We start from the raw sequence: 26,296 nt of genomic DNA on the forward strand, positions 1-26,296 counted from the left end.
ATATTAATATAAATATATATATAATATATATACACACACAAACACAGCTTGAATAAAAATAACAAGTAGTGCATTGTCAGGTTGAATGCAGCTTATAGTGGTGAAGTGACTATACATTTATCCTAAAGTGCTATTTGTATAGAAACTATCCATGAGTATTACTGTTAAATACATTAATATTCGACTCATTCATTATTTAAAAGATTCAGATTTATTTGAATGTACTTTGTATTTGCACATCTCAATATTTAAGTATTTTTAATAAATGAAAAAAAAAAAAACTTGAATTTTGAAGGCAACAAACACATGACCCAGCGTCTCTGAGACTCAGCACCATCTGCAGGCAGGGATGGTGAGAGTTTGGGTAGAGGAATTCACAAAGATATTTAACATCAAACATCCGTTTCCTTTTACTCAAACAAAACATCAGAACCAAAGGATTTATAGTAACAGGAATGAATGAAGAACAGTTATTGAACAAATGGTCAAGATGATATTCTGCATTAAAAGGGATATTGGAAAGTTCAATTATAAAACAACTATAAATACAAAATAAGTCATCTACTCACCCACATGAGCATTAATTAATTTAAGGCAAGTACATTCATTTTAAGCTCCATTGTATTATTACCAACATGTTGTTAGAGGCTGTTCATCAATGTTGTACAATTCAAAGTGAGAGCGTTCACTGCATTGAGCCACACTCTTCACGTGTTTTACTCAGGACATGCTGCTGTGGTCTTTGTGGGCAGTGAGCTGATGTGCTGGAGCAGCTGGTCGCAGTGAAGAGGACTCCGCTGTTGGTCTCTCACGGCCTCCGCCTCCCTTCTCAGTAGCGCCGGGTGGACCGAGCTGCCTTTCTTCAGAATCTCTGGACACAAAAACAGATTAAAAAAAAAAAGATTCAAGAGAAGAGTCGGCACTCAGCATACGAGATGAAAGAGGACACACTCAAATAGAAGCAGAACGACTCAAAGTTCTGCATAAATATCATCCATAAAAACTGCAGTACCCAAAGTTTTGACATTAAAAGCACAAAAAAAAAAAAAAGGTACACAAGAAAGTCAATAAACTCCTTCAAACTATTTCTTTGATCTTAATTCTTCGGGGGAGACTTAAGTCAAAGTTTGGAAGCTTGTGACCTTCAGATCAAATAGGTTGATGGTCTGATCATGCTGATGTCTTTTTCTTCTTCTTCCATGTTGCTTTTGAAAATCAATCAGGTCAATAAGCAAACATAAAACATGCATCTAGAGAGGGGATAGAGTTCCTCTGAAATTCAAATGCTCAGCAAAAATGACTTTAATCCCATTCAGCCGCCTCAAACCTAAATTTATCAATCTTGAATGAGGTTTTTTTGTTTCCAACATGGTATGTATGGGCAGATAGATATTCTCTTGAATGGTGTTTTCTGGAACAAAATCAAAAATCTGTTATGACGCCAGAAGATGGCAGTGATGAACTACAATACATGAACTCTGCAGCTCCCACATTATGTGCAGGTGCTCCTTCCTTCCACCACGAGGCAATAATCCAGTGTTCAAATCTTTTCCTCCTCCTGTTCCCACACCTTCTGCTGATTTTCAGAAGTATATCGAATTACTTAAATTGCTGTCAATGGGTAAATGCTTCGGAAACCACAATGCAAAAGTGCCGTTCCAGTGGCGACATGCCATCACTCCGGATGAGTTAGCTCATGTAAACTCATCATCCGATACCCGCCTTTGTTCTTCAAGGAGATGGAGGGGATTTTTTGCTTTTGTGTATACTGTACTCAGATGGGATATAGGTGGGGTGTTGAGACTTTGAATTCAAAGAGAACAATGATGACTTGTGAGAAGTGAGCTATACCCGTGCCAACAGTCTGCGTGATGGAGCAGGTAGCCGCCGTTCTGCCAGGACGGTGGGATTATAAGGGTGGAGGACGAGGAGAGTGAGAGAAGAAGGGATGAGAGGGAGACGGGGGTGCTGTCCATCATGCTGTCAGGACATGCGGCACAAATCAAGCCACTTCACAGATATGCGTTTGAAATCTAAGAAGCACAAGAATGGGATCAACTATTAAAAAGGAACAAAGAAAGATAGAGAGGAAGAAAGACGCGCGAAGAGGAAAAAAGAAAAGAAAAAGAAAGCTTCAAACAGAGCCATGCATGAGAGCGAGGAATGCCTCCCCATTTGCGGCACAGGCGGTTACGGGTGCTGTCAGATACAGACGATCACTCAGCGAGATGTGAGGTCATCTCATTTCACAAAGAGACTCCGAGCCGTCTAGGAATCTACTGAACTTCATGGAGATCTCAGTTTGGAGAACTGGGCTCCACACAATGGCTTGTATATGTATCTTATATGTATGATATGCTGACAGTTATTATGCACTTCTTTCATTAGTGATGAATTAGCAACATTTTTAGACATGAGAACTGGTTAAGTCAATGCAAAAGTGTTTTGGGACGACAATTGAGCTCTTTGGCACAGTGGAATAACATTGATCATTGACATCACAGACAATACTTGTTAACAGGATCCATTCAATAGTGTCGTAGTTTGAAATAAAATCAGACTTATCTTTTGCAGAGTATCAGTTTTGGTGTGTAACCTTTTGCCAGATAATGAGTAGAAGATACATCATATTCAGCATGAGCTGAGACAACAGAGAATAATAATAATAAATTAAAAAAAGCATCTCTTTCATGTTTAAACTGGAACCTACAGAATTACAGTATAGTTTTTCAAAGCAAATCCTGAATTTACAGAGGCGCAACACGCGAAATGACTCAACTACAAGAAATACAGATGTAGAGTATGTGGGCAAGGCCGGTCCACGAGTTGATTTACGCGTGTTATTCTGCCTTCTGCAGTCAAGGTTACAGACACTTTGATCACCAATGGCATCAAACATGCTTATTGCCCTTGGAAGACTTTCAAAAGTGGTCTTGCAGCGCTAGAAATCATGGTATGAAAATTATTGCTGCATCTGGTGAGTGTGTGTGAATCCTCTCTCCTCTCTTTTTTCCTATTTTCTTTTGTGTGTAGCAGCATAAAGATGAGAGATCCTGTAGAGAGGCCTCTCTGCGTTGGCTAAGGCTTCAGCCCTCACCTGCATCCTGTCAGAAGTAATGACAGCGAACATCCATGAGAGTGGGAGAGATTGAAAATCCAGAGGAGCTGAGCCTTGGTTACACACTGCAGGAAAAGCCACTCAGAGTTTCCACTGATGCATAAATAAACACGTCCGTGAAGCCGAGGGTTTGTCTAAAAACACTAAGTCGGGATAGGTATGGGACAGATTTGGAAAGGTGGCGAGGGGACGGGGGTCCCATGTGGTTGTCATTGGCTGCTGAAGGGAGATCCTCGGTGGAGAGGCAGAGATTTGAACACAAACAGCCCAGTCTACCCCAGGTGCACTGGCCGGGGAGTTAATCAGATATTAGGGCTGACATATTGACCTGAGAAGTGTCTCTCTGAGGTGGGTGCTTATCCATATCTGGATCTTGTGTTTCACTCGAGGGCCACCTCCCATTCAGCCCCTCTGGGTTTTCTTTGGCAGGAGGAATAGCTTGAGCTACTCTTGGTGATAAATTATGTGGAAAAGAAAGATAACATAGCCTTTGAAAAAAAATGGAATCTAGAGCAATACTCTAGAGTTTGATAGAGGGTAGTCCTAATTCCTCTCTCTACTGTGAGTGTCTCGAACACAGCAGACTGGTCTGCAGATCATCACGGCAAAACTACGCTTTCATTGTCTCCATCTTTACTATCTGTATACGTTTATCAGATCATCTCAGTAATACGGTCCGTATCGCAGTCATTTCAAGCCATATGCATATACTGTATGTTCATGGAAAAGCTACGATGCATTCCACACAGAGTCAATATTTTCAGAAATCTAAACTACTTATGTGCACATCCTCCCATTACGCCCTAACCATCAACTACCTATCAACACTGCATCCTCATCTCTGAGGTTGCAGGTCCGATCTTACCAAGCACTTGGTCCTGGACGGAGACGTCCGGGTCGTCCAGGTGCAGGAGGAGCTGCTGGAAGAGGAGCTGCAGATGAGGAGCACAGTGCTCAGGGTTGTAGCCTTTGGTTAGGTTGGACAGCCACAGCCCGAGGGCCTGCAGGGCCACGCTGCGCAGCTCCTCACTGCTGTCGTCCAGACGCTTCAGCAGCGCTGTGGAGGACAGACACATTTCAACAGACGGTGTGACAAAATGTAGTGCATTAATGTCTGTGTGTGCCTTCTACACCAACCGGGATAGATCTTGTTGAGGGCCTCCGGGTGCAGATCGGTTCCTATGAGACGGAGTATGACTGACAGGGAGCGACAGGCCAACAGTCTGCTCATCTGAGAGTCTTCTTCCAGGGCCGACAACACCTGGGGACTCAGTTTCTCTTCCAGGCACAGCAACTGCAAACAGAGAAGACAGAGACCAGCATTCAAACCTTTTACATGTCGAATCACAAGGTCAATCTCTCCCCATATGTGTAGTACAATTCAAACTCACTAAAGGAAAATTAAAGTATTAAAGTAAATTAAAGCAGTTTACAAAACGGTGTTTTTGTGTAATAAAGTTACAATTTATTTTATGTATGTGGCCAAGATTTCCATATGGGTGAAACATTTGAAAGTGACTGCTTTGAGGCTGCAAAACCAAAACCAAAACCCTTTTTAAAAAGTGTGCTTCCATTTAATTTAGGGTCTAAATTAAACTATAAAAGAGACGGCTAATTAGTGAAAGTGGCAACACATTCCCAATTTAAGCCCAAAACAGTTTCCACACTTTTCTTCAATGATTTGTGTGTGTTTTTTGTACCAAAGCGAAATATCACCTGAAGCATGACGGATTTACATCAGGCCTGGTTTAGTTTATACAGACGGGCATGGAGCCCAACTTCAGAAGAACAGTGTAGAGCGATGTTTTCATCACACCAACAGATGAGAAAGAGAGGAAATGGACAAACAAGGTGAAGCTGAGCACACAGAACCAAGAGGTAATGGATAAAACCTCTGTCGTCTGTTTGCTATCGAAACCATGTGGGCAAAACACTAAAAAAAGGGAGCGAGGGAAGAGGGAGGGAATGAGACAGAAAGAGCAGGAAAATTTGGCAGAGAAGAGATCCGGCATTACATCAGTGGCAATCTGAGGATGCCATGTGTAACTGGAGCTGCTAATTGTTTTCACAGGGAGTAGTGAGGAAACAATGTCCTTCTGAAGGAAATGCTGTTTGATGTGCCCGTGGAAACAACACATTACCTTCTGCTGTTATGCCTATTAGACATGTTGTTTATTTCAGCTATACAGTAACCTCATTTTGAACCCAAACTTGGAAGGCAACACTGTTTAGCCACCACTTTTCCAGATTTTTTGTATTCTTGTGAGGACGTTTGGGTGCCATTAGATATTCAAAGTTGGATCACACACACACACTCACATTGTCCCCCAGCTGTTTGCTTTGCCTTGTAGTTAAAGACGTGTGAATAGAATAAGTGTGTGAGCCGGTTTAAACTGGTCACTCGGCACACGCAAGGACAAACACAGCCATATGTGCGTGTGTGTGTGAGCACAAATACTGTAACTGGGCACATGCTCGGACAGGCAGGTGCAAGGGCATGTCCCGGTGATAGCTCCTACGTACAACAAGGGCCCAGAACAGGGGAAGCACTGTTCCTGAGGGACAAAGGTATGTGAACCCGCTTGCCCCCACGTACACCTGCTACCTGCCGTGGCCAACTCTTTCAGCCAAGCGGAGAGAGATGGCGGATACATTTTCCAAAATGACCAAGTGGGATCGTCTATTTCGTTGTGAAATGGACATAACAGAGAATTTGAAGTAAATGTTAACTCCTAGTGGATTCAAAGAATGCACTAACACATCTTTTCTTTTACAGCTGAGAGAATAAAAAGTGTTTCTGCAGTTTGGATCAGGACTCAGGAGTACGCACTGCTGGAGACCTTTTATACCCGGTGCTCGCTTCCAATGCTTATCGGTCCTTTTGCACAGGTGGAACTAGATGTAACCCCTGTGTGTCACATGTGCACGGCCCCTACAGCATTTACGTGTGCGCGTGTGTGTGTGTGTGCGTGTGTGTGTGTACCTGTCCTGGTGTGATGGCCCCTCCATGCAGCACAGCCAGCAGACAGCTGAGCGCTGCGGTGCGGACGGCACCAGCGGTACGACCTGCACGCCACACCAGGTTAGGAAGCAAGACGTCACTCAGGAACTTCTCCGACTCGTCACGGAAATGCCTGCAAGGAAGCAGAGAGTAAAACTATTTAGACAGAACAGGAGCAGAGAAAGACGTTTCTATTGCTTCATGTAGGAGGTAAATGGCATATATTTTAATTGTAACAACTAGCAAGCAATACTGACAATTTTGAGGAAAAGTGAACGATGATGGTGTTGGTAATGCATCCATCTATTATTGAGCCGATCCTGGCTGACATTGTGCGAAGCAAGGTACAGCCTGGATAGGTCGCTAGTCTATCGCTGGGCTGATATATAGAGACAGACAACCATTCACGCTCATATCCACACTTACGGGCAATTCAGAGTCATCAATTAACCTAAGTTGCATGTCTTTGGACAGTGGGAGGAAGCTGGAGAACCAGCGCTGACACGGGGGGAATGGCTATACTACAGTCACTTTCCTACACTTTAAGTAAGACAGAAGGGGGTAGTGGAGGAGACGCGTGTCCTCCTCTCCCGTCTCCCTCTCTTTTTCACGCTGACCCTCTGACATCCTGTCACTCACTACCACAATCTGCACTGCCCTTTTGGTCCAAACCAACTGTGGTAGATTGCTCTAGCATCAGCTGGTGGTGTCACAACAAACTGGTCACAACGTTAATTAAAAAAAAATGTGCTGTAATGTTTCATTGCCAGTAGGGGGAGACTGTGTGCCAACAATGCAGCCAGGACTGTACTGCTGCGCTTGTTCTCAACAGGTGTTGAAAGCTCATCATGAATGATGGCAGGAGAAAGAAAGACACTTTTTCCACATTGAAGGGATGATGTCCAATGGGGGAAAAAAAGAGCGTGACCTGACACACACACACAAATTGTCAGATTACACCAGAAGTAATTTTATGATTTTATCATGCACTTTTTCAACAAATGTCTGTCATTCAAATGACTGATTTAAACTAAATTCCTAACCCTTAGTGTTGTACGTGTATAAATAATTTGGTTTCCTATATTGCAGTGGAACAGAGTTATTTTGAACATCCTCTTCATGGATGAGTATGCATACATTTGCCATTTCATCATTATATATACAGATCGTGGAAAACATCCATAATATTATTGTGATAATGTTTTAAAACTACATTGTCCATTCCTTTCTCAACTCTTTAAATAGAACTGTCTTAAAAGAAATTAAATTATTGGCCAATAGGTTGAGGAATACAGAGTCATTTTTGATACATGCACAATTGGAGTTGCCTCATTTCGTCTTGTTTTGTGTTATCTTATAGACAGGGAAACCGTCTATACGTGACATAAGAATAATATCTCTCTATGTTCTTGTTTTATGTCTTGAAAGCTGAAATTAAGACTTTTGCAGTTCACACATGAAGGACAACACACACTCTTATCTCCCTTGTAAGTGGCAGATGATATTTGCATGCAACATTCAGGGGAAAGAGGGTGAACTACAGCTTTGTAATCACAGCACACGAATCCAGATGAAACAAAGACGTTGTATGTGTGTGGATGAAAGAAACGTATGTGTACACACACTTGCTTTCCCTTTCTGCTTGCTTTATAGTAGAGCTGTCATTATGTAATTTTGGTTGGAGAACAAAGAGAAGAGTTTTCTGTATGACTATCATTGCCCTCTTGATGATATATAGTGTGTGTGTGTGTGTGTGTGTGTGTGTGTGTGTGAGAGAGACAGACAGAGTGTGTGTGTGTGGGCTACAATCTGCTGAGCAAGCTCAGGCTATAAATCATGAATGGAGGGATAATATGAGTATGAATGGAAATATTATGGCAGACGGCACCGCACAGACCCATATAAAGTAAGTCAAGCATTTGTTTAAAAGCTTTTGAAGGTGTAACATGATTTCTGTCTTCTGATGGTCCTGTGATTACCGGAGACACAGCCGAGGAATGAGAAAGGCGGTTAGCAGTGCAGGTGGCCACACTGAGAGTGGCGAAGAGACAGAGGCTCCTTTTGTCTAAAATTCACTTTATGGATAAAATAATATGATGAAGCCTGAAAGCAAAGTTCCAATTTCAACGTTTTTGGCAAAGGTGGCAGAATGTTTTGGCTTGACAACACTTCCTGTTGTTTATACACATTTTTCACTGACAAGGATATTATTGTGTCTTATAGTCTTTACACTGCTGCCAAAAGCTATCCCTCATATTAACCAATAGAAACACCTACAAGCCTCATGGACCTCTTGGCTGCAGGGTTAGGGTAATTTACACCCTGCACATATGTCTCCATGGCAACCCCATGGACAAGGTTTGTCTGTCTGATCGACGGCAGCAGCTGCTACGCTCGCTGGGACCCGGTGAGGGCCTCAGGTTTAATGCATTCCCTCAGATTAGAGCTCTGAGCCAGGCCTGGAAGCTCAACAGCTGAGGGAACCCTGGAGGGTGAGCGTGGAAGCGGAGAGGAAGAGAGGAAGACAGGAAAAACCAACAAACGGAAGCTGCTCTCCACTCGCCAGACATCCCTCCTATTGTTCTTCCTTCATCAGTCAACCACTCAAGTGTTACTAAATCACGGCGGAGCGATTCAGACACCGATAGCCTTTTGTATTCTTTTAGGCATGCTGGGGAGTGATTACTAATTTAAGATAGTTGTAATGAGGTTTTTAATGTTTTATGTATGAACAACATGTATAACCCAGTCATCATCTGCCTGAATGTAGTCCTAAAGAAGCTGATGGGGTTACATTGTTACGTTTGTGTGTGTGTGTGTGTGTGTGTGTGTGTGTGTGTGTGTGTGTGTGTGTGTGTGTGTGTGTGTGTGTGTGTGTGTGTGTGTGTGTGTGTGTTTCTAATTATGATCCCTAGTGGGTGCGGTACTAATTTGCAGGTTAATGTGAGGTGTATTCTAAAAATATGAGCTGAGCTAATAACAATGACTTGGAAAACTCAGACTAGACAAACACAAAACAACTAAAGCCCAATGTAACATCATGCACTGATGAAATGGCAGAAAAAAAATAACCTGCAATTTAGCTGTTATGGGTGTTTTTGTTTCACTGTGTGCGCGTGTGCGTTGAGATGTTATTGTTGGCATAGTATGTGTGCATGTGCTCCTCTCACCCCTTGGAATCCAGTGTGTTGGTCGCATCCAGTAGCAACTTAGCGAGCATTGTGAAGATGCTCATCCTCATCTCTGGGTCTCTGTCCGGTTGAAGGCAGCTGAACAGCAGCGGCATCAACGGGCTCACAAACTCCCCGATCACTGGACCTATAACACACACGGTTTGGATTTGCTGTTAATGCAAGAGATTTTTTGGCATTGTGTGCCTTTAATTGAAAAGTTTACAGTACCTGTATATTTAGCAAATATCCTGAATTGAACCAGGATTGTTGTAGTTATATGGCGTCTTAACCACTAGTTTGTTGAACGCTATATTCAGTGTCACCGCGCAGTGCTTGAACCCGAATTATATGTTTTAAGTCTTCCTTTGCCACCTTACTGGATCAAATAACTTAATTAATTTTCAGTCCAACCACTAAATATTAAACCTATGGTTAAAAACTCTAGTGTTCCCTTTTCGGAGAGAAGACACTTTCAGTCACACATTTTGTTCATTATGTTTTGTCCAGACTTCAGGTCAACTGTCAAACGCTAAACAGGAAAAGGCCCACAAAGACTTGAGACCTTTTATGTTTAGTACAGACAAGAGGGCTTGTTATTGAGACCTCAATGGACTGGCGAGACAGTGACACAGTGCTTTACGAAACTGAGACATAAAAGGGTCTTTGTGTGACATACACAAATGCTCCATTACAGGAAAAATAAGAAACTCACAGTGCAAATATTACAAGTTATACTCATGACCACCCACCCACCGTCTGACTGCATGTTTACAGAGCTATATATAGTAATATGCGTGTAATAAGTGATAACAGTGTCCATGCCCTGTTTGGACTCTGACTTGTTCAGAAATGAAAAGAGACAGAGGAAATCCTGAGACCAATGTTAGAAAGAGATATGGGAAGTTTGATCCCATGTGAATATGTGAGTCAAAGTGTGTCATTTAACAACAGGTGTTAGGAGAGATTTCCACACACCATCTACGGGAATGACCAGGCAGCAATAGGACATTTCACTACACTAGAGATACACGCAGACAAACACATCTCAGTACTGCTAAGAGAGACTGTCAACATGTATCCTGTCCTTGAGCAAGGCACTAAAACCCAAGCAAAGAGAAAGAGAAAGAGAGGGAGATTGCTTCAGTTTACACACAATGGACCAGACATTTTCACCCCATCTGAAGGACAAAGATTGTGAGGAGGATATGAGAGGGCAATAATTATATCCGTCTCCAAATACACAGATGGAGTGTGTGTGTGTGGAGCTGATGAGCAAGCAAAATTACTTAGTTGTCAAATTAACTACCGTCAATTGTTCAGCGGAGGGTCGATTTCCCCGAATCATGTGCACATCAAACAAAGCGGCCACACGCTGTCTGTCGGGCTGGCCGCAATAAAGTCCTTGGGTCATGTTAATAGACCAAAGATCAGAAGAAATGAACCAAGGGAAGCTTAGAGCAGCATTCAACATGCTCACACACACACACACACACACCCCTTCAAAGTAGCCTTGATCCAGGGTAAGGTCAAGAGCAGGCGGCTGTGGTTGCTGTTTGATGTAGTGACCTGCATGGGGATCACTGAGTGGACTTAGAATGGACCGGTCAGTTAGCCGTGGGACTGTGTGTGAGACCCTGTGTGTGTGGGAGAGATTAGAGGGGTACCCAGCTGCCCAGTCAACTAGAAAGAAAGAGGAAGGGGGGAGAAAGAGATGGAGATGAAAGTGTGGTACGTCGAGGTGCTGATGATGGAGGATTATATGGTAAAGAGGGAGGTAATGTGAAGTCTCAGCACCAAAGACAGGGTCACAGCTTTTTAACCCTTCTTCCCCCTCACACACACACACACACACACACACAAACAAACACACACACACACACACACACACACACGGCGACAGACTAACCCCTTTCAACACTGACTGACAAACAGAGGGAGCAACAGGGATTTACAAAAGTCAGAAAGCAAACGGGTTCTAATGACAACTTTCTTTTATCTGTGTAATGACAACCCTGTTGTTGTATTTCTTTATCTGTGTGGGTTTGTTTGATTCATGAGCCTCTTTGCTTGGGTAACGGTAAAAAAGAATCTTCCACTGCGTCTTTGAGTGATGGTCATTGATTGGCAACATCTTGTAAAACAACAACGGAACAGCACACGTCCACTGAAGCATCGAGCAATAAATCATACTAAAATCTGTATGATTTATTGCTTAACGCCCCAATGGATGGATGGACCTTAAATACTGCGTCATTTGACAGCCCTCAAATCCATCAAGTGGTGCTGACAATTGCTCCAACCACAATCGACACATGCGTGTCAAACTTCTGATGCCGACACACCTCTCAGGAGCAGTGTGGGACTATATGAAAATATGGTTGAGGCCCTTTGTTTCTTCAATGAGTGCAGGCACTAGAAAATGATACATCTGGACACAAACAATTCAAGAAACAGTCTGGATCCTTTGTACAAGAGAGAAATTGTAATGCTGCTTTGACAGCTGCTGGTTTGGATGTGCTGCCTCGATGATGGATCATGTATGAACAGGAAAACAGCTTGACGCTTAAAATATGATGTAACACGTGTCTGAACAAGTTAAGGAAAGAATGGCTTCACAAACTACACTATGCAGTAATGTTTAATAAAACATGATCTAGATTAAGTGTCACCAATGTGTTGAGGTGAAATGAACCCACGGAGCATGTTCAGACTGATGACGGACAGAGATTTTCCCATCATTAACAGATAATTTGACAGACCGAATTCTCAAAACGTTACTGTGTATCTTTGACCATCATCGTGTCTCTATACGTGCAAACTTCAGCACCTGCTGTATAATTTGGCCGTGTCTTGTGCACATTCAGGCTTCACTTCTCACCTGATTGTATGACTATGATATGCAGTTGAAGTCTCTGTGGGGAGTAACTGGACCAGGTGTTGACAGAGCCAGATAGCCAATCCAACAGCTGGCCCATATGTTGTCTATAAAGTTCCGTCTCTGAGTCCAGGCCCTGCACCTTACTCAAGAGCTGCACACTCTCCAAGGCCTGCAGGAGGGAGGGATAGGTGGAACAAAATTATGTCAACACTTGTTTTTTTTTTACTTGCATTCTTTACATACAATAATATGACAACGAGACAGAGAGGCGAAATGAAGCGTTGATGAGAAAAAACAATAACAGAGCAGAGGGTATTGTGTCTAAGCTCAACAATTACAGCTGTTTTCTTGTAATTTCAGGAATTCTTTGGGTCACGCTCACACAGGAGGCACACAACTATCATGTGAAACCATGGGAAGAACAACACTGCAGACAAGACAAGGTCTTAACACATAATAGCACACAAAAACCCAGACAGATACACAGGATGTCACAAAGGCACAGGAACCGACAGAAACACACACACACACACACAAAATACCACATATGCACAAACACACACACACACACACCAATAAAACTGAGCTGGGAGGAAAAAGCGGGAATGAAAGATAGGAGAGTAAATAATTAGCTAACTCTTCAGGGCAGGGGAAGTGACCTTTGGGGCACTTCGTAGTCCCCTTCATGGTCCCTCAGGGATCGACAGGGACAGAGACAATGTCTGAGTCACAATTCGGCCTCTTCAGAAGAGAGCTAGACAACCATTCGCTGTCCACTGATGGGAAAGACGTGCCCTTTTTCTGGGAAAACAAGTTCCGCTTTTCCTCTGGGTCCGGGAATGCCCAAGGCCATTCTCACCCTCCTTCTCTTTTTCTTTATCCATTCCTTCTCTAACACTGCTCCCTGTCTGAACATAGACACTGATGTAGACGGACATAAACACACACTCACACTGGTGGCCCGTGTGGTGTCTGGTGAGCATCGCTGCCAATCCCTTCCCGCTCTCCCCTCCCTGTCATTAGCTTCCTTCGGCGACTAGCAGTTAGGCAATGCGCTGGCCTCAGATTCACTTGTCACTGTTCCCGTTTGTCCATTTGCATTTACAGGCTGACCACAACATGGAAGCTGGTTACTTGCGTATGGTTTGGCTGCTGTGGCCTGAGGAGGCATTATGGAGCCACAAATGTGACTGGGCCGATGACACACACCTGCTAAGGAACACAACTCACCTCTCCCTCCATCTGTTTTTTTTCCATCCATTTCTATCTGTCTTTTTCTCCACCTTTCACCCGCCTCCTTTCACCCAGGACTGGATTTAAAGTTCCACTCCAAAGGTGCAATTTCAGCTCCCCTGACTAAGTGGGTAATCATACAGTTGGCCGTGCCCACTTTGAACTCATAAAAATGCTGACATTCCTCAAATAGCTGTCTCGCTTCATAAAACTTCCTTACTTTTCTAATAAAAAAAGGATGGAAAACTCAAATTTAAGGGGTAAAAAAAGTGCCATTTCAAAGCGAAATAAAATAATTACTTCGGTGAGGTGATATCTGAGATTACATCTTCCAACTGCTGGGTTGTGTTTTCTCACCTTCTGGCTGAGACGTGGCTCGGTGGAGAAACTCTGGACAGTGACCAACACCTGCAGCAGCTGCAGGCTGACTGAGCCGTGCTCTGATTCACACTGACGCAGCAGCACGTCCACGCAGGCCAACAACTGATCCAAATACACGACCTGGGAAAGAGAGAGATATATCATGAGATTGTCTTGTCTGGTTTTTAACAGATGTGAGAAGTATGTGCCTTGAATGTTCAGCCCGTCTATCAATAAACCCCAATGCACTTCAATCCTCAAACTGCTTTTTCACAGAGTGAGAACTTTCCATCTCCAGACATGAGTGTGTGTGAGATTGCTGTCACTTGTCAGCCAGTGTTGTGCTGAGCTCATGTTTAGACAAAGACCTGCGGCTCAGGCTAATTTCTATGCCATCACTGGGATCATGGCCTCTTTTCCTGTTTTCTCGCAGCCTGTCATTAGGGCTGGATGAGAGGGGAGGGTGGAGGTTTGAGGGGGATATGGAGGGTAAGGTAAGTGTGTGCGAGTGAGCGAGAGTGTGTGTTTTTTTTGTATATGGAGAATTGAGAGCCGATTAAGCGCCCTCCAGGTGTTTACTTTGGTCTGGTGATGAGGAGTTGGGTGGTGAGGGGGGACTGAAGTGTGTGTGTGTGTGTGTGTGTGTGTGTGTGTGTGTGTGTGTGTGTGTGTGTGTGTGTGTGTGTGTGTGTGAGAGAGAAGGAAATACCTAACGCAACCTCCACATCATGCTGCATCGCTCAAAACACACAACCCGACAAATACCAGGGCTCCATCACCAGGGGGCACACTATCTTTCCCCACATTTGAGTAGCTATTGTACGGCACAGCTTGGCATTAATATGGAAGGAAAACAAACATTTAGCCAAGTAAAGATGCTCAGTGGGTGAAAAAAAAAAAAAGGCAGGACTTTTGAGGAGGAAAGAGAACTAAGGGACTTCCAGTCTGCAAGGCAAATGTGCAAATGTTTTCATTTTGCAATAGAGTCTTGAGCACACATTGGAAAAAGCTTGTTATGCGTATCTTAAATCCAGGGTGTCAGTTATGTGTGCAAACACATTTTACTGAGGCCGTCTGAGGCGAAACTAAACTTCCATGCAGCCATGAACAACCTTGACTTGCAGCAGCAACCTGAGTGCACTGTGCACTCCTGTTTGAATGTGTTCACGCAGTCATTGGCGGGGGAAATCCCTGCCTATGGCCAAGCAATTCACTGGCACATAAACACTTGAGGAGTTCCAGGGAGGCAGTAGTGGAAATAACGTGCAAACAGCGGCAGACACACAAATTAGCGTACACATACACGGACACCCATATTATACATGTGCAGAAAACAACCATTAGGGCTGACTGGCCGAGAGAGAGAACGAGGGAGAGCGGAAAGAGGGAGAGCGGAAAAAGTGGTGCGGTGTAATGATAAGGTGGACACCTGGAGCCAGGCGAGATACACCTGGTTTCATTGGCCTGGGCACGCTCCAGGGGCCTCGTTACGCAGTGTGTGCGCGCATCTGTCCACCACTGGATACATTAATTACACACACACACGCACACACGCACACACGCACACACACCTCCACTTTAGGGAGCCGTACCAGAAGATGGATTCCTATCCAGTGGGGAGCCCACCCCCCACAGATACTGATGTTGCTCCGGCAACAGGAAAACAAACACTGGCGATGCATGGGATGCCGACCCCTTGTAGTCAGGTAAAGTTTGCCGCGCTGCCTTTCTTTTCCTCATCTGTCGTCCAGTGGAGAAGGGAGCAGTATGCAGCTGTCATTCTTGACAAAGGGCAGGCATGCAGGAAACAAACTGATGTATGGAAGTATGTATGTATGTATGTATGTATGTATGTATGTATGTATGTGTGTGTGTGTGTGTTCAGCAGAATACTGATCGTTGTGACACCAGTGCAGACGTTTCTCTTCCCTTCTTTTCTCCTTGCGCTCCCACTGACCTGTTTCTATAAGCTACTGTAGGACAGGTACTTTCTTTTTTACAAAGTTACATCAAAACAGCATATTTACTGTTAACAAGCCAAAGTAAATATGCCTTCTAATCTGCTGTCAGGCCCCATTGTTATGCCTTTCTTCCTCTCTCTTGGTACTATCTTTACCAATTTACTCCAGCCCTGCAGATAATGTGATGCTCCCATCACCATGGCAAACCACAACACAGCGGCACTCAGCTGTGTACGTTGTGTGTGTGATGGTGGGGATTTGTTAATCCTCTGTGGAATACCCCCTTAAAAAAAAAAACACCTGTATGCATCGCATAAGCAAACACCAACATGTATCTGACTACAGAGGGTACCTCAGAACATGGTGGCCTCTCTAACCACTGACTCGCTTTTCATTTCCCCCTCAAAGCCTTGACATCATCTTCAATTTATGACCAATACTTTTATTTTTTATACCGAGCATCTGCCATTTATTTTTTTAAGCAGTCTTTTTCTCCTTCTGAAATAAAGAAAACAAAACAGGGACTTGAAAGAGCCGGCGAGGTTAAGAAGTATCATGTGTCCGTTTCACATATTCGCCTTGTTCCCCAAACTCCCCGCAGTTAACCCTGCCTCTGTTCACTTTGAAGATTATTTATATTTCATTTCTTAACAGGCCTCATTTTTGTCCAAGTAAAACTTCATTTTGTATTCCTCGTTCAAATGGCACATAACTCCAAATGCACAAACCTTGTCAATTCTAGCGATTCCTCATTAAAAAAATAATACAAAAGGTACTGAGTCTGCTGCTTTTCATGTCTTCATTGTTTGTGTGTATACAGGTAATTAAACCCTTATCAAATACAAGTAAATCATGAAAGGATCTAAGGGCTACCAAACACTTTGGATTGAGCGACAACTAGTTAAATGAGTGCACAATATTCTGGGTCAGCCTTTCAGCACAGGGAGGAAGAGGGAGAGGGATGCAGGTGCTCATGTCTCCAGTGGTGTTATTTACAGCTACACAGTGATCTGGCACTGCTCCCTGCTATGAACCCTGCCTGTTGTCAAAGAATGTTGCAGGTGCTTTGTCTGGGTTAGCCCTTGAATCCCAATGTTTCATGCTTTGCCGTCAGAAACGGAGACAGACAGGAGGACAGAGGGAGATAGATGGCGACTCAGAGAGAGGGGCAGCAGAGGTCTGCCTCCATCTGTGTAAAAACGTGTGACCGTCCCGTCCTGTTAGTTTTCTCTCTGGTTGACCCCGCCGGATAGCAACGAGGGAGGACAGAAGGGGGTCAACTTCCTTGTCATTTATCACCGGCCTTGACCAGGCAGGCTTTGAAATTTCAGGGATTCTTTTAATGCTATGGATGAGTCGGTGTGGAGACCTTGCACATGGCTATAAAAGAAAACAAAAGGCTCTGCACTGCCTTGTCTGCTCACAGGGGTCAGAGCAGCTTTGCAGGGGTCACGTGAAATTAGTAGATTTTTGTTATCATTATCCCAGGGAGGAAATTCTTGCAGGCCTCACTGGGAGGGGGGGGTCGTGGGTAAAGGTGAGTCAGTAGTGCGGCGGGATCAGAAATAGCTTCTGCCAGACAACTGTTATTTTGATTTTGGAAAGGAAACATAGTTAGCGCAAGAGAAAAGGAAGCGGGGAAGAGTCTGCTCCGGACCTGATGGGATTTTTCCACTGGCAGACTGTTGCAATGTTTAAAAAAAAAACATTTTCACTGCTATGTACTGTATATAAAAAAATTTTAAAAAAAAAAGATATCCGCAACACTGTGGGAGCACATTTCACAGATGCGTGTGAGCAGAGTCGTTTTCAGAGACATGTAATATGAGATTAGAAAAACACCATGTGGCCGGACTGTCATTTTAAAAGGGTCAGCATTTTAGTAAATTACTCAACAGTGGACCCACTGAACTCACCATGTACTAACAGTGTACAGTAGTGCTAATGTAAAACTCTTGAAGGCTCTTCACCTAAAGCCCTTTCAAGAGGTGTGGCACCTCATCACGAACCTATTTCTAGAAGGGATAAATGTGGCAAGAAATATACAGTATGACGGCAACACTGTCAAAAATAAGTGTGAAGGTACACTGAGAGAGAAGATAAATGACCTTCTATGACACTGCCAAGATCACCTAACAAGAATGGAAAAGAAAAACAGCTGCTGCTCCTTTATCAACAGCAAAGAGGAGTCACTCAGGTGAATAAGAAAAAAAACAGCTACTCCACAACCAACCCCTCTGCTGACCTGTTGATATTCCTGGCAGACGGCGGGCTGGCACAGTGTGTTGGCAATCTCTTTGAGATGTGGTTGAAGGAGGGTTGGAGAGCAGCCTCTCAGCACCGCAGCAAGCACCATGAGGGGGGTCCAGGGGTGAGAGGAAGAGTAGGGGGATGTCACATGATCCAGAAGCAGCTTGAGGAAGACGTCAGGAGGGACAAAGGTCCCCAACAGTTTAGCAGCTGCCAGGCACTAGATGTTGGTACAGAGACAGAGAGGCATGAGGGAGTGTAAAGGAGGACGAGAACCACAGGAAGTCCATCTTTAATCTGCCACACATCAAAGATCTACAGAATCCAACAGGTGCATCCCAAGTCCTTGAGTCTTGCTCGTCCCAGTGTAGAGCTCAACAGATGTGTCTTGAAATCATTCTGTCTGGTAATAACTGATCACAAAACAATTCTGCGGGTCTGTGCAGGTCAAGCATTCCAAAAGGAAATCCAGTGCGAAGTATAACATTCTGCTGATCAGACGACTAGCTCTCTGGGACTCACGTTGCTGACCACGTCCCTCTCTGGGTCCATGCAGGCAGAGTAGAGGGTGGCCAGGAGAGGCTGCAGATGCTGGGTGCTGTGGTCCTCGGCATGAAGCAGCAGCACAGAGAGCAGTTGAGAGGTCCTGACCCGTGTGGGCACCAGCCAGTCGGTTATGTCGTGGGTAATGGCCGGCACCAGCCGACCCAGGTTTCTCACCACCAGCTCTCTGCAGCCCAGCCCCGGACGCTCTACTGGAGGAGGAATTTAAGAACATTCATCTTTTCATACCCACTCTTCTAATGTTGAAATCAGTATTTGAAGAAGTAATTTTCGCTCAGCCTGCCTACATCTCCTTCAGTTAGTGAAGAGCTTTGCTTTCCAAAATGTCTTTGAACAATCTCCCGGAGATGGGCAAGTTGTTGATTTTCATTAAAGGTTTCTCTCTCTCTCTCATATATATATATATATATATATATATATATATATATATATATATATATATATATATATATATATATATATATATATATATATATATATATATATATATATATCCCAGCACCTTGTTCATGACAGCTCACTGCAACATCTTTTCTGGCTCTGTGACATTGTCAGTGTGATCCATTTATCTAACTTTTATGATTGTTTGGATAGTTTAACACAAATTAGATTACAAATCCAACAAGATCTAAGAAATAGCTTTGATGGAACAATAAATATCACTGATTCACAGGGTTTCAAATGTCTGCTGACTGGCATCCAACTTACTTTTCAAACCTATAATTTTTTTACGATTAAGATTTCGCCACAAGGGACTTGTCAGAGCAAGTGAAAGACATTCTCAAATAGCCCTCTACATTTGAAATACAACAACCCTCTCCTCTCCCCTCCCATCCCCTTCCCTCCCCTCTCCTCTACCTAATTCTCCTTCTCCTATAGGCCCACTAATGAGGAGGAAGAGAGGACTAAAGTAAGATGGATATAAATCAGATAAACACACCAGGACAAGACAAAACAAGCCCTTTTCTGGTTGTCTCTCACTGTCTGACAGTGACCTCTTCACACTGGGAGGCCCGGCAGATTTATGATGGCAAGACAGAGAAAGACAAAAGAGGAAGAGAGAGTCTCTTCATTTCCTTTCTCCAGGCAGAGCCCACACTCATCCACAGTGGCACATGTGTAACTAACTGCTGGACACATATAGGAGCTTTAACCAAGATGCAAAGCCAAGGTACTGTACCTAGACACACACACACACACATCTTACCTCACAGTACTGGTTGATGGGGTACACACACACACACACACACACACACACACACACACACACACACACACACACACACACACACACACACACACACACACACACACACACACACACACACACACACAGTTCAGGTTCACACTCATTCCCGGCCCCGAGGCAGATTCTTATCTTTCCAAGCCAGTGCCTGCCCTGAAAACTAAGACTTCTTCATGACCATTATTTTCACTGTATGTTATAAATTTGGACAGCGGTAATAAAAATAGATGATTTAATGCAGCGAAGTTTGGAGAGATTACTTTTACATTCCAAATGTACTGATTTTAGTGTCCATGCTGAGAGACCAGTGAAGCCAATGCACAAGCAAGAAACTTTGCTATACTGTAACACTGGCTTTCAGACACCATTCCTCAGAGTTCACCTAAATCAATCCTTTAATAAAATAAGCCAGTAAGATAATATTCAAGGATGTACAAAAGTCTGAGTTGATAGACTGAGCTTAAACTGGATCCTAAGGATATCCCTGCCAAGTTTATTTCCCTTGGAAAACATCAGGTCTGTCTAGACAGTCAAGTCCTTCCATCACCGAGTGTCAACATACGGTTTATTATTCTCTGCTTCGTGGAAAAACATTTAACAATGGGTGCTAATAATAGCTTTGGGTTGGCAGATGTAATAGTATCTATCAATGCTACCACCCAATCCTGTACTCACTAAGCTCTGCTACAGGGATGAATGTGTGTTTCATAGCTGCAGATGTTGTTCCTCAACAGCCAGGAGCAGAGCCACTCCGCTTCAATCTCTAAACAAGTCGACGATAAAACCAAACAATGACTCCAAAAGTTTTTCTCTTTAAACCTATGCATCTTACGATCAGCTAGTTATACGCAAATTAAAAAAAGACAATGAAGATGATTGATGCCAGCAACTCCCACAATATGTTAATACGACTTTTCTTTGCAACCAGCTGATAATGTGAGAACCGGAGAACCGACAGTGACTGACCTCCTGGTGGGTAGAAGGGAGGTGGGGCGAGGAGAAAGTCCATCTTATCCTTGATTTCATCCTCATTCTCTTTCTCCCACTGGGCTCCTACCTGCTTCCATAATTCAGCTGATAGAAGGCTGCAGAAGGAGATGTCGAAACAAATTATCCCAATCATTAATGTTGTCACGGTCTGTTGTGAATATGATGCGCTGTATTCTACATACATACATGTTGGAGATATTTTTGTGACGTTTCCTTTTAACATTAACATTTACCGTGAGACATTTTGAAAAACAAACCAGTATACAAACCAGAAGAATAGCATATAACAGATTGTGTCACATTGTATCACAATCTGTTATATGCTATAAGTATCACAATGTCCACTCTTACCTTACTTCTGGGATTTCATCATCGATACCGCTCAGCAGGAGTGGGATGAGCTTGTGGAAATAAGAGTATCGGTCCCTCATGTGAAGTAGCCAATCACCAACAACAGCTGTCACAGCTCTTCTTACCTGGTACGAAAGAGAGAAAGGTAGAGAAAGCAGAATTGAGAAAAATAACGGTACACAGTAGCACCTCTAACATTGATGAGTTGTTTTAAACTTTAAACCTGCGGCGAGTCGTCAAACAGTCTCTGTGCCATGTGAGAGACCACGTCGTCCATGTTTTTCCCGGTGCCGTGCTGAATGACAGCCCCGGTGGCTTCAATGGCAGACACTCGTACCCGGGAGTGCTGATGAGAAATCGTCTGCATCAGAGGCTTAACAAGACTCTCAGCCTGCATGTGAAAGTGCTCTAAAAGAGAAAGAGATTAAATAAATACCAGACAATTCAATTCAGTTACTATCCAGCTGGTACATTGATTTTATCTCAATATCGAGATACACATGTCCATCTAAGTTGTAGCAAGACATAGCTCTTTCATAAACTCATGCATTACTGAAAGAAATCTTATCTTTTCAGGCATCTAAAAATGATTCAGCTGAAATAAGAGAACACAACATGGTTGACACAAGGTAGCCAGTTCCATCCCTGGTCTCCCCATAGTTTGCATGTTGAAGTGTCCTTGAGCAAGACACTGAACCCCCAGTTGCTCCCCGGGCGCTTCACGGCTGCCCACTAGGATGGGTTAAATTGCAGAGAATAAATGTCTCCACTGTGGGACCAATACAGGATTCATTATTATTATTATTATTATTATTATTGACATTTAGAACTGGTGACAGTGGGTCAAAGGGTTGATTGTTGACAAAGGTTGGCAACCGCTGCACTAAATGATTAATACATTATAGTTTTTAATTGACAGATTAATCGATAATAGTATTTGCAGCCCAAGTAAAAGTCAAGTAACTGGAATTAAATCACTTTCACTCTTTAGCGCTAAACACAATACCTCGATACCATGGCAACAGACCATCAACACTAACCTGGCACACACTTTGCAAAGTTCGTGGTGCATTTGCAGCTTTCTCTCCGCACATCTGGGAAAGGGTCGACGATGGTCCTCTGCAGGATGTTGATCACGTCGGTGAGATACGGCGCTAAATGCTTCCCGCACACCTCCACCGTCAGCGTCAACATCTCCACGGCCGACAGCCGGAGCTCCTCCGCCGGCTCCAGGAGCTCCTTCTCCCGCAGCCTCTGAGCCAGACAGGGCATGAGATAGGGCAGCGACTCTTCCGGTTTTGGGACACAGCGAATAAACTCTGTTATCATCGCTATTGCGGTTTCTCTGCATCTTTCCATCGGGTCTGACAGACATTTGAGGAGAGGCTTGAGTAGGGCAGCGAAAAGCTCTTGCAAGACGCTGCTGGGATGTCCTTTATCTACCGTTTCTTTCTTGATTAGCTCGAGAGCCCTCTTTCTTGTCGCCTTGTTGTCTTCGTTTAGACAGTTTAAATGTCTGGCGAGTCCTCTCAAAACTTCAGAAGCAGCATGCTCGTCTACAGCCGCCATCGCTGCCATCTTGACTGTCGGTATGACAACCCGCCGCAGCACGACACAACAAACGGCTTTACGGCAGCTTCCGATTCAAAAGCTCAAACTTTATTTGCATTCATAACCTTTTCCTCTCTCCTCTCCTCTGTGTTCCTATTTGAATTGACAAAACTGAATCAGGTGGTGTAACGACTTTAATCCTAAAAAAATAATTGTTTCGTATAACATCGCTGAATAATTACAATCATTATTATTTAAAACAATCAGATAAACGTACTGTGTGCAACATTTACACACCATTTAATAATTATTTTAGTGATATCTGATGAAACACACTTATAAGCCTCCCTGACATTAAGCTTGGACAAATTGGCATGTGTCAGTCCCTTAGGGGCCCCCAAAGCCAGGTTTACGGGGTTCCCTTTCATTTGTAATAATTTGATTGACATTATCACTCAAAATAATTTGGGTAATAAGCAAGATATTCAACTGAACTGAATACCATGGTGCCCACAGCTGTTTTTGCAACAGGGCATAGTTGGTACAAGTGTGTTATAAACTCCAAAGTCAAAGTCTGCCCTCATACAGAATGTACATCAAGCTTGTTTAGTGATGTTTCATATATTCAACTTATTTGACCTTTGAGGCTTGACTTAGTTATACTTACTTATAGTAATCAGGAGGCATTTGTCAGTTAATTTACATTCAAATAGTGACCAAATCTGAGGTTTTTACTTGAATTGAGTGTTAGACCCTGATGTGCTCATGTGAATCAGCAGAAACCTCCTAATAACTTTACACGTGATTGTTTTTATTGGCTCATTTCAGTGTTTCTTAACTCACTATGTTGTCTGTGGTCATGTGAAATATTATTTAACTAGCACAATTTACATTTTGTAACAGGACGGATTTAAAAAACGCAAAAACAACCAAATCATACTGGGAAATACATATTGGAATCTTATAATGTCACAGTGGAATAAATTAAACATCAGAATCAGCTTTACTTTAATGGCAAAGTCGTCTGATGTGTACACCTTCAATGGATTTGACTCCAGTTTGCAGATAGTAAACCATGACCACAAACCTGAATTATATAACATAATGCATATTTCTATTTGATGTTACCATTTTGGTCAGAAAAGGCTCTCTGGCTTTGAACCTGCACCGAAAACGTGCAGAGCTTCTCTCCAAATGGCGGTGTCTCATCCTCCAGTCTGTCTTCATATTCTCCAGATGAAACGTTTCCAATCTTGGAGACGTAGAGGTTTCCTTTAAAGACGAGTTACCTGCAAATGTGCAAATGGGCCTCGAGAGAGAGAGAGCGCGCGCGTCGCTGTGGTCGAGAGCATGACAGATTGACGTCATCGGGATTGACGCAGAGCGAGCCGAGGCATCAGAGGTGCAGCGCGGCAGCAGCAGCAGCACCAGTATCCCGGCTAACCGACGGTAGCCTTCCTCTCCAATCTCCCACCACCAGCGAGGTGTTTTCTCCCTGAGCATCCTCCAGAAACAACGGTAGGGACACCAGAGAGAGCACCCGACGATAACGGTGGTTTTATGAGCACTTGTTAGCGGTTAAGATCAGGCCCTCCGTAGCGTTTACGTCGCAGTAAATCCCCCATCGTTGTTGTTTGGTTGTCATTGCAATGTTAGCACAGCTGGCTGGGCTAGCTGTCTATTGAAGGCAGCTGAACAGGTGCTCAGTTGCATCACTAGCTCCACAGTATGCGTGGAGAAATTGTTATATGATGGTACTGTTTTGCTGTTTGCTGTGAAGACAAGTTGGGAGATGTCATGACCTGAATGCATAACTTATTTATATCTATTATGCATTCAAAGAACACACATCATAGATGTGATTTTCATATGAGGAAGTGATGCAGGGTAGTTAACAGTTAGCTACACCTGCTCAGCTTCCTGGCTTGCTATGCGAGGACATACGCTACTATGTTATTTTACATAACTGTAGTTTGACATAATCATAGCTGTTGTTGGCAGTTGTCAAACACTATCATGCAATTTTCTTTGAACCCACTTTCACAAATAACCAGTTTTCAAAACGTCCACATTCAGTCATCTCCATCCACAAATAATCAGACTGAGGGAATACATGCTAATGTTTTAGTTATCAATCCAGGGATACACTAATAATTATATGTTAACCAAATATGATAAAACAACAAATTAGCCAGACAGGAGTACATTTATAGATATTATGGTATAAACAGAATGACAAATTCTCAGTTGACAGGTGACCCATTTTTGTTGTAAAATGGTGTTTATCGTCACCCCATAACTGCAGCACCAACTTTATTATTGCTGTTTACAAAATTATCTATTTTATCTAACTAAGAAAATGAACATACTTGCAACAATTACCTTCATCGTGCACTCTCATGTCTTGCTTCGGGTATTGCCAATTGCCAACAGTTCATGTCTGGAGGTCCTTTATAAGACAAGACATGAAATGTCCACTCACCTCCTTCCCTCGACTATTGTGCCTCCATTCTCCATTCTACTTTCCTAATGCCATTCTGTATGCGCTACATTTTTGCCCTTGTTCTACCCTTTTTTTAAATGGCGCTTTCCCTCCCCTCCTCTCATGGTCCACCCTGTTTTCTCCCACTGCCACAGAGATAAAAGATAAGATGGCCACCTCCTCCTCCACTCTGGAAGAAGACGAGAGCTTGAAGGGCTGTGAAATCTTTGTGCAGAAGCACAACATCCAGCAGATCCTCAAAGAGTGCATTGTGAACCTCTGCATCGCTAAGCCTGAGCGTCCTATGAAGTTCCTGCGGGAGCATTTTGAAAAGCTGGAGAAGGTTGGTGATAACAAAGTTTAGTAGGATTTAGGTTTCTCAGCTGGGTATCTCTGTCTGTAATGTGGGGCTCTGTGTTACCTGAAATCTTGTATGGTGAGTTTGAAGTTGTGAATTATGATTGACTTTAAACCTGAATATGATACATTACATGAATGTTCGTTGCAGTGAGTGCCAGTTGCCAGGTGGTTGTACTTCTTTTCTGAATTCTCAGATATTATTATTGTCTCCTAATGTAAAATAGTGTGTTGGTATGTGCGAAACATAGATTGTTTTATTTGTTTGTGACATTGCATTTCTTCAACTGGGATTTGTAACACCATCATATACAAGCAGAGAGAGAAGTTTCTGTGTTAAAAGAGCTAGACTGTACTCAAACTGTTATAATAGGGCTTTCATTTTTGTTATCCTATAATCGGAGAATCCATTAGGAAATGTGAGAGGAGCATCCATAAAAGGCCAGTGTCCTGTTTGCAGGCTCGGGGAACAGGACCACTTGTACTGCCTGTCTGTCTGCCCGTGAGCAGAGAGAAAACAGAGGTGACATATTCATTTAAAGATAATAGCGAGAGAGGAGAAAAGGCTTTTGAGAGATAAGGGAAAAAACTAGACTAGAAAAAAGGTTATACAATCTACCTCTCTACACATTCACTGTGGCCCACACACAGTGTGACTGCTCAGAGCGTGTTTTGTGTCTGTCTCTTTTCGGCAAATGTGTCGCCTCCGACTGGCACCTCGAAAGTAACGAGGTGCTTTTTCACAGACTCCTGCTATATTTAATAGTTGTTTTTGAGCTAA

General features: G+C 43.3%; 2 protein-coding genes across 2 annotated transcripts in view; one reads left to right on the top strand and one right to left on the bottom strand.

Annotated features, from left to right (window-relative positions):
* Nucleotides 1-70: 70 nt before the first annotated feature.
* Nucleotides 71-22,742, bottom strand: dnaaf5 (dynein axonemal assembly factor 5). Its single transcript, XM_079233775.1, has 13 exons — nt 22,166-22,742; nt 21,349-21,533; nt 21,126-21,250; nt 20,751-20,869; nt 18,497-18,729; nt 17,970-18,194; nt 13,761-13,904; nt 12,171-12,339; nt 9,290-9,437; nt 6,102-6,252; nt 4,256-4,412; nt 3,984-4,175; nt 71-871 (listed from the first exon to the last, which is right to left on the bottom strand). The coding sequence occupies exons 1-13, from the start codon at nt 22,701-22,703 to the stop codon at nt 717-719; spliced, it is 2,541 nt and encodes an 846-aa protein (XP_079089901.1). The 5' UTR covers nt 22,704-22,742; the 3' UTR covers nt 71-716.
* Nucleotides 22,743-25,321: 2,579 nt separating this feature from the next.
* The window catches only part of prkar1b (protein kinase, cAMP-dependent, regulatory, type I, beta), a gene marked incomplete at its 3' end in the record, with an annotated part of 56,541 nt that continues 55,566 nt past the window's right edge, over nt 25,322-26,296 (top strand). Inside the window, exon 1 of the mRNA XM_079232524.1 lies at nt 25,322-25,501. Within this exon, the coding sequence (XP_079088650.1) occupies nt 25,328-25,501 (174 nt within the window). The 5' untranslated portion in view covers nt 25,322-25,327. The remainder of the gene's footprint in view (nt 25,502-26,296) is intronic.

The sequence above is a fragment of the Taurulus bubalis genome (assembly GCF_910589615.1).
Source record: "Taurulus bubalis genome assembly, chromosome: 17".
Classification (NCBI taxonomy): Eukaryota; Metazoa; Chordata; class Actinopteri; order Perciformes; family Cottidae; genus Taurulus; species Taurulus bubalis.